The sequence below is a fragment of the Ambystoma mexicanum genome, chromosome 1q, assembly GCF_040938575.1.
Source record: "Ambystoma mexicanum isolate Mex_15411 chromosome 1q, UKY_AmexF1_1, whole genome shotgun sequence".
In the NCBI taxonomy this organism is placed as follows: Eukaryota; Metazoa; Chordata; class Amphibia; order Caudata; family Ambystomatidae; genus Ambystoma; species Ambystoma mexicanum.
In genome coordinates, this window is record NC_090922.1 from 476,238,206 (window position 1) to 476,252,584 (window position 14,379).

Sequence of the window (14,379 nt, forward strand, 5' to 3'; positions counted from 1 at the left end):
AATTCTGAATAGCCCGAGTAGTTCATCCAAATAAGCTCACACAGAATTACCCATGGGCAGGCATCCCAATTCATAAGCTCTTTCCCACTGTCCGAATGTTTCATCTCACATCATTCACCATCTTGCAGCAACTCCCCTGTCCCCCTAGCCCCTGCACCAATCACATGCTCCTGTAGGCGGATGCCATATTTGCTTTAGAACTGTCTCATTAGACACAGTGTTCTCTTAGTACTGACTGTATATCACTATAAGTTCAGGACATGAAGTCCTTTATGTTAGCCAAGTCTTAATGCATACCTAGCACAATATGTATGCAGTCAATTATGGTAAATTAGATTTTCTGTATCTTTTAGATTTTGTATATCATTTTATTGTTAAGTAACAAATGAAGCATTTATTTGTTGTATTCCTTTGTTTATTTGATGGTCGCTTGTTTATTTGTAGACTGGAGGGCCACTAAAATGTTCCCAGTTTTCCCGTGTCCCATAAAACCTGTGTCTCCTAATACAGTATCGTCAAATGAATGGCTGAATAGCTGCATATTTTATGTATCTTGAACCCCTTCTGAGTTCATTCATTTCTAAATGCTCATAACTTTCAGAGCATGAACGTATAAGTTCACTATGTGGTCATCATACCTCATACTGAACCATTCACTCTCCAAACACCACTCAGAGCAGTCTTTCTAAATCGAACTGTCAGGCCCTTGCCGCACATGTTTTGGAGAATTTTGGTAGTGTGGAGCGGGCGGGAGAGATGCTAAATGTAAGGGTTTGTGGGGGGCAGGGAGTGTTTGTTGCCCACAATGGAGGGGTGGGTAATCAAGCAGGTGTATGAGTTTCTGCTTGTATGTGTGTTTGACTGTCTGTGAGGGGTGGGCATGTTTGTGTACAAATGTGAATGGTGGGGATGGGGGAGCAAAGGGTGGAACACCCCACTTCTGATATTAAAGGTAAGGCGAGCAGGTGATCACTTTCGAGAAGTATTGGGGGTAGGAAACTCCACAAAAAGTGACATTTTTCGCATATTGAAGGGTGCACTAAATTGGCTATAAAAATCAGTCGTTTGCGCATGCAACCTTCAATATTAGGACCAAATCACATAGACCCGCTAAGTAAGTGGCAGTGATTTCTTCTCTACGCCTTACTGTTTGGAGGAGGTCCAGCAGCATTAGAACCTCGCTACCATGCGAGGAAATCAGAGGGGGCTTCAAAGCCTCTTTGAGTCACTGAGCGCACAATATCCCCCTAAGGCAGTCCATTACGTGGTGCACTTTACTGTTTGGTGTAGGTGCAGGGGCGTTAGGACCCAGTAGGTATATAAATATAATCAATTTAGAAAAAAGGACTTAAGGGGGTTAAATTAAAGCAACACAATAAAACAATATCATAGTCAAATCCACTAACAATTCAAAATGATACACAAGGAATGCCCAAGGAATATCATCACGATCATGAGAATTCAATTGCTAAAATGTATTTTAATCTGATTGTAGAATTACTCAAGAAGTCAACATGTATATTTCAACGTTTAAGTGCTATAGAGTCAATATAATGATTTCTATATTATTTATATGGAAAGGACATGTCTTCTGCTTAGCTTCCTCGAACTGGTCTTGGATGTGGGTAGTGTGCCTCCCTGGCCAACTGGACCCCTTAGATTAATTGATATTAATTCATCACATACCATCTCTGTAAGGATTTTAACATTACTGTAATCACAATCCATCTCTGTGCTAACTTCAATTTCATAGCTCTCCCACACAATTTATCTGGAGACTTTGGGGGGCATTTGATAGGCCCCAGCCCAATGATATAAAGCTGAAACGCAAGGTGCATGCTCTTAAAGCTTAACTTTAATGATCCATGAGATTCTTAATAATAAACAAACGCAGTGTGGGATTATGGGAGAGGATGTACGTTTCCTTCCTGCTCTCCCACTACTCCTGTGGTTTTTTACCTGCATGTAATTTCGTTCCAGTGGAAAACCTAAGGATACCTAAGATATCTGTGTCTTTTGCACCTGCTAAAAGCAGGTGGATTCTATAACAATCTTTTGTCAATGGTGCCTGCAAAAGGGTATTTGTTCTCTTTTCTGACACCTTTTGGAGAGGTTATACTAGGGTTCAAGGTTAAAATGAAGTGTCTTTACGTAAACATGGTAATGAACCATGTTTTGGGAAATGCGATTAGTATCCATCAGTAGTGTATCCATGGGATGCGAGCACCTGTAGAAACAGACGTGTATAATGTACAAAGAGATCTGTAAAACAAACATGTATCCTACTGCATATGAATACATTCCGATCGAAATAGCAATACTAAGTAAGTCCTCATAAAAAGTGTACCAAATGTTCAAGTCTCCGTAATGATTGGTATAGGGCACATGGTTAAAAAAACACATCTTTTCACATTTGAAACTGGATCCCGTATTATGATTTTTTTCAATATATTTTACAACTTGCACATTTTTAAAACATTGTGAAATGTTATTCCGCACAAGATTTGGAAAATGCGTATGTTTGCTTTCATGTGTGTGTGTGCGTGTGTGTGTGTATGCGTGCTTGTGTGTTTGTGTGTGTATGCTTGCTTCTGTGTGTGTGCATGTGTGTGTATGCATGCTTGTGTGTTTGTGTGTGTATGCATGCTTGTGTGTGTGTGAGTGTATGTATGTGCGTGTATGTTTGCGTGTGTGTGTGTGTGTGTGTTTGTGTGTGTGTGTGTGTGTGTGTGTGCGTGTATGCATGCTAATGTGTGTTTGTGTTTCGGGGTTCTGGTTAGGGTGCATTGAAGGAGAATGTGTCAGAATGTCAGTGTAGAATCCAGCAAAGGAGATGCCTGCAGGTGAATGACGCTGTCAAGGGAGGGTGTGTGGAGAAGATATAGTGAATGGCAGTGCATGGAGTGATCTTTGGGGTTAAAGGATTGAAGATTTTGCACAATAAGGAAACATGGGTATAATCTAGGGCTGTACCGAAAAGCATATTTAGTATTCGGCCGAATACCGAATAGTTTGTCAACTATTCGGCAAAAGCCGAATATGAAGCCGAATAGTTGTTTTATTTAATAAATCATGTTCCAAACTTGAAAAAACACACTTATTTTAAAAAAGCACTATTTTAAATACATTCTATACTTTTATTTCTCTTCATTGTAATCAATGCAGCATCTTTATTTAAAGTATAATAGCCAGAAAAAAAGCAGATTTAACCAAAATGAAGGGACCAAATGTACAGAATGTTGTTGCATATTCAAAACCAATGCCAATCAAAGTAGGAGGCTTCACAAATGCAAAAGGACTGGGTGGCAATGAACAAAATGGATATTGCAATTTACAATCCGCTGTCACACACTGGCCCACTTTGGAACTGGAGAGAATACCCAACATAAATTCCTCCGAGAGGCCTGTTAGGTGGGGGCACATGACTCTGCCTGACATAGCCAAGCTTTGCCACTGCTTATTGTGAATTCCTAATGATTCTCCATGGGCATGGCCCATAGGAACAAATGCTGCTCACTTTTCGCTTATCCTCGCGTATCCTCGCCAATTCTTCTCACCAATACACAAACATATGCACCTTATCATTCCTGATAAAATATCAGTTAATGGTGAACTCAGGACTCAAGTCCTTAAGAAAGAAAAGGGGGGACTATGACGTACGCAATGGGAAGTGACATGACCGGAACTGAATGTATCCTAGAGTGAAATATGCACATTGTCTTTTCCAACTGAAGAAAGTGCACATTGCATATAAACATTCACCAAAAGAAAAGATGTTCCTTTATTATTGCTGGCTGAGTATATAAGGTGAGCACCTTTTATGTCTAGGAATCTGTAACAAAGCATGCCCTAAAGAGCAGATTACAATGGCCCTCATTACGACCCTGGCGGAAAGGGTTTTACGCCAGCGTAATGCATGGCGTACCTTTCCGCCTTACTACGAGTTCCCGTAGCGCCATGGTGGTTTTTTCGCCTGGTTTTTCCGGGCGGAAAAATCCATGGCGCTACGGGACCTGTTGTTAATTACGCCACCGTAATTTACGGTGGCGTAATTAACGCCTTCCCCACTCCCATTATACCCTATGGGGCAAAAATGGGAATGGGGAAGGGTAAATGGGATTGGGGACTTACCGCCCCGCCAAGGTCAGAATGGGGCGGTAAGTCCGCCAACCCCCATGGCGGAGTTGGCAGCTCTGCGCCATGGACCATGGTGCAAATTGCACCATGGTCCTCCGCCAGGGTCGTAATGAGGGCCAATATAAGATATTTTACAGCTGTGTGATAGCAATTTGGCTGGTCTTCTGGCTAAGTGTCTGGTCTAATTTTATTCAGTTTTGCAAACTGAAGTCTATCTTTGCCTTTCTGAGTTCTTGTTGCATTGTATTCAAATGAGAATGACAAAGTATTCAGCAACAGCCGAATACCAAGAAACTATTTGGCCGGAGCTGAATAGCTTTTTTTCAGCCGGAATTCGGCTGAATACTTACTCGAAGCCGAAGTTCGGTACACCCCTAGTCTAATCTATATTTGTCCTTTAAGTGTCCTCAGAACATGTAGTTGGGGGGCCATTATATCATCTTTCCTTAAATGGGATGGTGCTATAAGACCTGCTGAAGGTTGAGAAACCATAATTCCCGTAAGTGACAAGCCTCTCTATCACTGCTCCATAGGCTCACACTGAAGCGAACCCCAAACCTGGAAGAACCTCTCCCCCGGATGCTCCTCTTCACAGCAGGTTGTGCACACAGGGAAAACCCCCTGTATTGCCTACATTTCCGCCAGCGAGTGAGTACTTGTACGCCTCTGATCTTCCACTTTACTAATGGCAGCAGGTGTTGTCACTGGCCCTCATTACGACCCTGGCGGATTTTTTCCGCCATCAACGGACTTTTCCGCCATGGCGTAAAGTCCGTTTACGCCATGGCGGATGGCGGACTTACCGCCCCATTCCGAGGTTGGCGGGGCGGTAAGTCCCCATTGACCCATTTACCCTTCCCCATTCCCATTTCGGCCCCATAGGGCTCAATGGGAGTGGGGAAGGCGTTAATTACGCCACCGTACATTACGGTGGCGTAATTAACACCAAGGTCCCATAGCGCCATGGATTTCTACGCCCGCAAAAAGCGGGCGTAAAAGTGACCATGGCGCTTTGGGAACTCGTAGTTGGCGGTAAGGGGTCGGCGCAGCTAACGCTGGCGTAAACCCCTTACCGCCAGGGTCCTAATGAGGGCCACTGTCTTCTAACAGCCGCAAAAGCAAAACACCGCTCATGTCTACGACACACTTAACGTTGCTGTCATACGCATGCTGCACGCCTATAAAACAGAATCAATACATTGCTGAGTAGATGGAGAATGTTTTTTCAATAAATGATTGGAAACACAATGCTGGACAATATAGACCGAACGTGGGTGCACTATTTCTGAAGGGGACTTGCGAGCATGCCATTTAAACCGTGCACAGCAGTTCATGCACTCTGAAAGCCCTCCAGTGCCTCCCGTGTCATTGGCGAAGTGCAGGAGCGCGTGGGGACATGTGTCCTTGTTCTTACGTGTGGACTCCGCGGTTTTCAGAATTGAAGAGTATGTAGAGCAACTGGGCCGGCTGGGTTTCAGGCAGCTTTCAATGCTGGATTCCCAGTGTAAGGCCAAGACTGTGCGCACTTTAAATACTGTCACTGCTGCCATTGGAAACCCCGTGTAAAGGTGTCAGATGTTCCATCTGTCACACTCTAAAGGAACCCTGTGGTATTTCAAATACCGATTTGTAAATGACCACCTAATTATGAGTTGGAATCAAATGCAATATGTACATCATGGAATACATGCAATGTATTGCAAATGATAAATATGGGTCATATGACTCATGAAACACTTTCTATATACCACATCCCCAAAAAATCCAATGTTAGCCCAACTGGTGGCATTTTATGGAGTTATTTAAAATCCCACATGTGTTTTCCTTTGCCATCAGTGCCTTTGTGGTGGTATCAAACTGTGACTAGAAGGCACACTAGTAATAAGTGTATATGTACTTTTGAAACTTTGAAAACTCAGGAGGGGAAATTAAACGGGTCTACTTTAAAGCAAATTGCTGGTGCGCTGGAGTGCACTGCACCCTGTTACACGGCTGTTTAAAATGTTTCTGGGGGCGTGTCATTGGCGCCTGGGATGTGCGCCCAATCACACAGCACATGGACACAACGTGATCTCCACTTCTGCTCCTCCTCCCATCAATAGGGACTCCCCCTTCTTCATTTCAGCAGTATAAAAGTCATGTCCTGTGGACGAGCTGTACAGAGGATAAGAGAAGCTGCACACTTTAGGTTCCTCTGCATCACCCAGCTCCATCCACTAACCAGAAACATGAGGGTGTTACTCACAGCCACTGCCGTCCTGTTTGCCATGATCACTAGAGGTGAGATATGATAACCTGCTCTGCATTATTTTCTTAAATCCACATATTTTAAATTGTTTAATTTGAAAAGTAGATCACCCGTCAATACAGTAAAAGCGATGGCGCAATGGACTAAAAGCCTGCCATTAGCTACTGTGTGAAAGAATTCTGGGAGGACCAACACCAGCTTCTCAGGACTGATTGATCTACCTAATTAGAAAAGCAAGAGACAGGGGGGCATTTGACCATTTCAACCAATCATGAAGACAAAATATTCTTCACACACCGATTTGCCAGAATGACCTTCGTTCCGGCCACTGTGGAGCAGAAGCCATTTGGCCTCTTGGCTTCCTTGAATGCCAGGCATTGGAATCAATCAAATCCCTTCTTGAAAGCCCCCAGCGGTGAAAGGGAGAGCAATTCTATGAATTCTCTCCTGGCAGTGAGATGTGCTGGGTTGGTATTCTGCAGATTCTGTTTCTGCCACTCTAACTTCACTCGGCGCTATTTACCATGAGGTGTGGGGGGATTAAGATAGCCTTTCATACAAGTCAGAAAGTGGTCAAGAAACAGAATGATCACTTTAAACATTAGATTGAAAATGTTCTGTCTCCGCGTTTGCAATATTCAGATAATTCGTTTTGTAAGCCTGCCTAGCTCAACCTCCCTTTCTTATAAATGCCTGTCTGCGGAATTCATCCACAAGCAGGAGGCTTGCACTGACACACACAGACACACAAACACACACACACACACACACACACACTCTCTCTCTCTCTCTCTCTCTCTCTCATTTCAATTCAGATGATAGTGAAATAATTTATCAGCCGGGAATTCAAGACCTGGAATAGGAGAAACTTATTAACTTATTGTATTAAACACAATAGGACCAAATCTGTGTAAGTTGCAGCGAACTCAAAAAAATTCCACTTCCAGCCTAAATTGGTGTTCTGCCATGGAGTAACTTGCACAGTCGCAATTTTAACAATGTCAGACAGGAATAAAATGAAAGCTACACTAAGGGCCTCATCACGTGTTGAGTGGTGTGGTAAGAAATGTGGTGGTAATACTGTTACTGCCACATTACCGGACCGCCCAACTCGTGGGCGGAAAATTGGAGGATTCAGCTCCAGCTCTGAGCTGGAGGTAAATCGGCCAACTTTTTGCCCATTTCGGTGCAATTACCGCAGCGCAATTACTGCAGCAGTAATTGCGCTGAAAATACCCCATTTATTCCTATGGACCAAAAACAAATGGGTGCCTACGCCACCACTTGTAATCCAGCAGTAATAGCGTCGGACCAAGTGGCGGTAACGGTAATTGCATTGAGTGATATTCCAGTGGATTTATTGCTGCGCTACCACCCAACTTGTGATGAGGCCCAACTTTTTAAAACGTTTTTCTCTCACATCAAATTATATTCCTCACATATCCCTTTTTACTCCACACATCCAACTCCTTTATAAACACTTTCATTCACCTTCACACCTCACTTTCTGAAGCGCAGACTATCCATGGTCAAATCAAGTGTGTTCTCTGCACTTTCAGAGGACGTTTTCTGAATAGATTTAAAGTTCCCATTGCATGCGCATGTACCACATGCCCTCACAGATATAACCTTGACACACACACACACATTCCCGAATCCCTATCATGCCACTGGTAGTGGGTGGCAGATCAGAGTCATGTCGCACTTTGCATAATAAACCCATCTAAGATGGCACAAGTCCGGTAACCAGCCAGTGCTACCGGTGGGTTGCCTCCAAACTTGTAACAGCGTTCCGCCACCTGATATCCCACTGCCACCGGGATATTACAAGTCCCGACGGCCTGGGATGTCAAGTGGCGGAAGGTGTAAGTCCCCATTCCCGTGCAGTCCTGTGGAGTCCCACAGTACAAGGACAGCACAGGCACTCTTGCTAACGGTGCAGGTGCTTCCGTGAAAACCACGCCTGCAATGACCCCTGCAGGCATACTTGTTGTCTGGCGGTTTGGAAAGGGTGCTGATTCGCTGCTACAGGCACCCTTATTTCCAGACCGCCATGCTTGTAATGGGTCCCACTGTCTGGTTTCTGCAACAAAGAAAGTACCACCAGCATTGTGATATCATCCAGCAGGCACTGCTACAGACTCTGTGCCTCGACCAGAGGGAGCCTTAACCTTCCGATTTCAAAAGCCTGAATCTTGTTTATAAATGTTTTTTGACAAGCCTGACAGGTAGGATATATGCTTCTCGTAAGTAGTGGAACCACTGCTTATGTAAAACATTTCAACACCAATGCCTACTTCAAAGGGAAGTTGAGTATTGGATCAAGAACCCAGATGCAAAGGAAATACAAACACATATGCAGACAGGAGGAAAGTCATGCACTCACATATGCACACTGACTGTCCACTAACACTCTGCAGGAGAACTATGACTGTTGCGGGTTGGCATTGGTAACTGTTAGTAACCTGTTAGCAATGCACACCTTGAGGTCTCTGACTGTGAGCGAATAGGTCACAAGAATACACTTTGACCCTCGTGTCTGCACAGTTGGCCACCCATGTCCCTGCGCAGGCAACTGTAGGTTGGTGTAATGCATTGTACAGTAAACTTGGTGGATGCAGAAATTCCTCCACATAAGAGCCAGGGAATACTTGTAGCAAGGTGTGTGCGGCTTCTGTACATCAGGTCCAGTCTCTGCTGTGTCACATAGGAGCCAGGGAACAGTTGTAGCAAGGTGCATGCCACTTCAATGCATCAGGTCCAGTCTCTGCTGGTACACATAGGAGCCAGGGAACAGTTGTAGCAGGTGTGTGCCACTTCAGTACATCAGGTCCAGTCTATCCTGCATCACATAGGAGCCAGGGAACAGTTGTAGGAGGGTGCATGCCACTTCAGTACATCAGGTCCAGTCTCTACTCTGTCACATACGAACAACTGAACAGTTGTAGCAAGGTGCATGCCACTTCAGTACATCAGGTCCAGTCTCTGCTGCGTCACATACGAACCACTGAACAGTTGTAGCAAGGTGCATGCAACTTCAGTACATCAGGTCCAGTCTCTACTGTGTCACATACGAACCACTAAACAGATGTAGCAAGGTGCACGCCACTTCAGTACATCAGGTCCAGTCTCCGCTGCGTCACATACGAACCACTGAACAGTTGTAGCAGGGTGCATACCACTTCAGTACATCAGGTCCAGTCTCTGCTGCGTCACATACGAACCACTGAACAGTTGTAGCAAGGTGCATGCCACTTCAGTACATCAGGTCCAGTCTCTGCTGTGTCACATAGGAGCCAGGGAACAGTCGTAGCAGGTGCATGCCACTTCAGTACATCAGGTCCAGTTTCTGCTCATCATCCAGCAGGCACTGGTACAGTCTCCTATCACATAGGAGACAGGGAATCGTTGTAGCAAGGTGCATGCCACTTCAATACATCAGGTCCAGTCTCTGCTGGTACACATAGGAGCCACTGAACAGTTGTAGCAGGTGCGTGCCACTTCAGTACATCAGGTCCAGTCTATCCTGCGTCACATACGAGCCAGGGAACAGTTGTAGCAGGGTGCATGCCACTTCAGTACATCAGGTCCAGTCTCTACTGTGTCACATACGAACCACTGAACAGTTGTAACAAGGTGCATACCACTTCAGTACATCAGGTCCAATCTCTGCTGTGTCACATAGGAGTCAGGGAACAGTTGTAGCAGGTGCGTGCCACTTCAGTACATCAGGTCTAGTCTCTGCTGCATCACATACGAACCACTGAACAGTTGTAGCAAGGTGCCTGCCACTTCAGTACATCAGGTCCAGTTTCTGCTGCATCATCCAGCAGGCACTGGTACAGTCTCCTATCACATAGGAGCCAGGGAACAGTTGTAGCAGGTGCGTGCCACTTCAGTACATCAGGTCCAGTCTATCCTGCGTCACATACGAGTCACTGAACAGTTGTAGCAAGGTGCATGCCACTTCAGTACATCAGGTCCAATCTCTGCTGTGTCAAATAGGAGTCAGAGAACAGTTGTAGCAGGTGCGTGCCACTTCAGTACAGCAGGTCTAGTCTCTGCTGCATCACATGCGAACCACTGAACAGTTGTAGCAAGGTGCATGCCACTTCAGTACATCAGGTCCAGTTTCTGCTGCATCATCCAGCAGGCACTGGTACAGTCTCCTATCACATAGGAGCCAGGGAACAGTTGTAGCAGGTGCGTGCCACTTCAGTACATCAGGTCCAGTCTATCCTGCGTCACATACGAGTCACTGAACAGTTGTAGCAAGGTGCATGCCACTTCAGTACATCAGGTCCAGTCTCTGCTGCATCACATACGAGCCACTGAACAGTTGTAGCAAGGTGCCTGCCACTTAAGTACATCAGATCCAGTCTCTGCGGGTACACAAAGGAGCCAGGGAACAGTTGTAGCAGGTGCATGACACTTAAGTACATCAGATCCAGTCTCCGCTGGTACACATAGGAGCCTGGAAACAGTTGTAGCAGCTGCATGCCACTTCGGTACATCAGGTCTAGTCTCTGCTGGTACACATAGGAGCCAGGGAACAGTTGAACCAAGGTGCATGCCACTTCAGTACATCAGGCCCAGTCTCTGCTGCGTCACATACGAGCCACTGAACAGTTGTAGCAAGGTGCATGCCACTTCAGTACATCAGGTCCAGTCTCTGCAGGTACACATAGGAGACACTGAACAGTTGTACCAAGGTGTGTGCCACTTCAGTACATCAGGTCCAATCTCTGCTGGTACACACAGGAGCCAGGAAACAGTTGTAGCAAGGTGTGTGCCACTTCAGTACATCAGGTCCAGTTTCTGCAGCATCATCCAGCAGGCACTGCTACAGTCTCCTATCACATAGGAGACAGGCAATCTTTGTAGCAAGGTGCATGCCACTTCAATACATCAGGTTCAGTCTCTGCTGGTACACATAGGAGCCAGGAAACAGTTGTAGCAAGGTGTGTGCCACTTCAGTACATCAGGTCCAGTTTCTGCTGCATCATCCAGCAGGCACTGCTACAGTCTCCTATCACATAGGAGACAGGCAATCATTGTAGCAAGGTGCGTGCCTCTTCAGTACATCAGGTCCAGTCTCTGCTGCGTCACATACGAGCCACTGAACAGTTGTAGCAATGTGCATGCCACTTCAGTACATCAGGTCCAGTTTGCTGGTACACGTAGGAGCCAGGAAACAGTTGTAGCAGGTGCATGCCACTTCAGTTCATCAGGCCCAGTCTCTGCTGTGTCACATAGGAGCCACTGAACAGTTGAACCAAGGTGTGTGCCACTTCAGTAGATCAGGTCCAGTCTCTGCTGGTACACACAGGAGCCAGGAAACAGTTGTAGCAGGTGCATGCCACTTCAGTACATCAGGTCCAGTCTCCGCTGGTACACATAGGAGCCTGGAAACAGTTGTAGCAGCTGCATGCCACTTCAGTACATCAGGTCCAGTCTCTGCTGATACACATAGGAGCCAGGGAACAGTTGAACCAAGGTGCGTGCCACCTCAGTACATCAGGCCCACTCTCTGCTGCGTCACATACGAGCCACTGAACAGTTGTAGCAAAGTGTGTGCCACTTCAGTACATCAGGTCCAGTCTCTGCAGGTAAACATAGGAGACACTGAACAGTTGTACCAAGGTGTGTGCCACATCAGTACATCAGGTCCAGTCTCTGCTGGTACACATAGGAGCCAGGAAACAGTTGTAGCAAGGTGTGAGCCACTACAGTACACCAGGTCCAGTTTCTGCTGCATCATCCTGCAGGCACTGCTACAGTCTCCTATCACATAGGAGACAGGCAGTCGTTGGAGCAAGGTGCATGCCACTTCAATACATCAGGTCCAGTCTCTGCTGGTACACATAGGAGCCAGGGAACAGTTGTAGCAGGTGCGTGCCACTTCAGTACATCAGGTCCAGTCTCTGCTGCGTCACATACGAGCCACTGAACAGTTGTAGCAAGGTGCCTGCCACTTAAGTACATCAGATCCAGTCTCTGCGGGTACACACAGGAGCCAGGGAACAGTTGTAGCAGGTGCATGCCACTTAAGTACATCAGGTCCAGTCTCCGCTGGTACACATAGGAGCCTGGAAACAGTTGTAGCAGCTGCATGCCACTTCGGTACAACAGGTCCAGTCTCTGCTGGTACACATAGGAGCCAGGGAACAGTTGAACCAAGGTGCATGCCACTTCAGTACATCAGGCCCAGTCTCTGCTGGATCACATACGAGCCACTGAACAGTTGTAGCAAGGTGCGTGCCACTTCAGTACATCAGGTCCAGTCTCTGCAGGTACACACAGGAGCCAGGGAACAGTTGTAGCAGGTGCGTGCCACTTCAGTACATCAGGCCCAGTCTCTGCTGGATCACATACGAGCCACTGAACAGTTGTAGCAAGGCGCGTGCCACTTCAGTACATCAGGTCCAGTCTCTGCAGGTACACATAGGAGACACTGAACAGTTGTACCAAGGTGTGTGCCACTTCAGTACATCAGGTCCAATCTCTGCTGGTACACACAGGAGCCAGGAAACAGTTGTAGCAAGGTGTGTGCCACTTCAGTACATCAGGTCCAGTTTCTGCTGCATCATCCAGCAGGCACTGCTACAGTCTCCTATCACATAGGAGACAGGCAATCGTTGTAGCAAGGTGCATGCCACTTCAATACATCAGGTCCAGTCTCTGCTGGTACACATAGGAGCCAGGGGACAGTTGTAGCAGGTGCGTGCCACTTCAGTACATCAGGTCCAGTCTCTGCTGCGTCACATACGAGCCACTGAACAGTTGTAGCAATGTGCATGCCACTTCAGTACATCAGGTCCAGTTTGCTGGTACACGTAGGAGCCAGGAAACAGTTGTAGCAGGTGCATGCCACTTCAGTTCATCAGGCCCAGTCTCTGCTGCGTCACATAGTAGCCACTGAACAGTTGAACCAAGGTGTGTGCCACTTCAGTAGATTAGGTCCAGTCTCTGCTGGTACACACAGGAGCCAGGAAACAGTTGTAGCAGGTGCATGCCACTTCAGTACATCAGGTCCAGTCTCCGCTGGTACACATAGGAGCCTGGAAACAGTTGTAGCAGCTGCATGCCACTTCGGTACAACAGGTCCAGTCTCTGCTGGTACACATAGGAGCCAGGGAACAGTTGAACCAAGGTGCATGCCACTTCAGTACATCAGGCCCAGTCTCTGCTGGATCACATACGAGCCACTGAACAGTTGTAGCAAGGTGCGTGCCACTTCAGTACATCAGGTCCAGTCTCTGCAGGTACACACAGGAGCCAGGGAACAGTTGTAGCAGGTGCGTGCCACTTCAGTACATCAGGCCCAGTCTCTGCTGGATCACATACGAGCCACTGAACACTTGTAGCAAGGTGTGTGCCACTTCAGTACATCAGGTCCAGTCTCTGCAGGTAAACATAGGAGACACTGAACAGTTGTACCAAGGTGTGTGCCACATCAGTACATCAGGTCCAGTCTCTGCTGGTACACATAGGAGCCAGGAAACAGTTGTAGCAAGGTGTGAGCCACTACAGTACACCAGGTCCAGTTTCTGCTGCATCATCCTGCAGGCACTGCTACAGTCTCCTATCACATAGGAGACAGGCAGTCGTTGTAGCAAGGTGCATGCCACTTCAATACATCAGGTCCAGTCTCTGCTGGTACACATAGGAGCCAGGGAACAGTTGTAGCAGGTGCGTGCCACTTCAGTACATCAGGTCCAGTCTCTGCTGCGTCACATACGAGCCACTGAACAGTTGTAGCAAGGTGCCTGCCACTTAAGTACATCAGATCCAGTCTCTGCGGGTACACACAGGAGCCAGGGAACAGTTGTAGCAGGTGCATGCCACTTAAGTACATCAGGTCCAGTCTCCGCTGGTACACATAGGAGCCTGGAAACAGTTGTAGCAGCTGCATGCCACTTCGGTACAACAGGTCCAGTCTCTGCTGGTACACATAGGAGCCAGGGAACAGTTGAACCAAGGTGCATGCCACT

The 14,379-nt window shown here is 46.8% G+C and overlaps 1 protein-coding gene across 2 annotated transcripts in view; it reads left to right on the forward strand.

Annotated features, from left to right (window-relative positions):
- LOC138529052 (phospholipase A2 inhibitor CgMIP-I-like) overlaps window positions 1-14,379 on the forward strand; it is a 305,005-nt gene that overhangs the window by 252,421 nt on the left and 38,205 nt on the right. The window contains exon 1 of one of the 2 annotated variants that reach the window (XM_069640812.1): window positions 6,279-6,417. The exons of the other annotated variant lie outside the window; for it this stretch is intronic. Within the exon in view, the coding sequence (XP_069496913.1) occupies window positions 6,366-6,417 (52 nt within the window). The 5' untranslated portion in view covers window positions 6,279-6,365. Of the gene's footprint in view, window positions 1-6,278; window positions 6,418-14,379 lie in introns of those variants that run through there. 2 annotated transcript variants of the gene reach the window in all.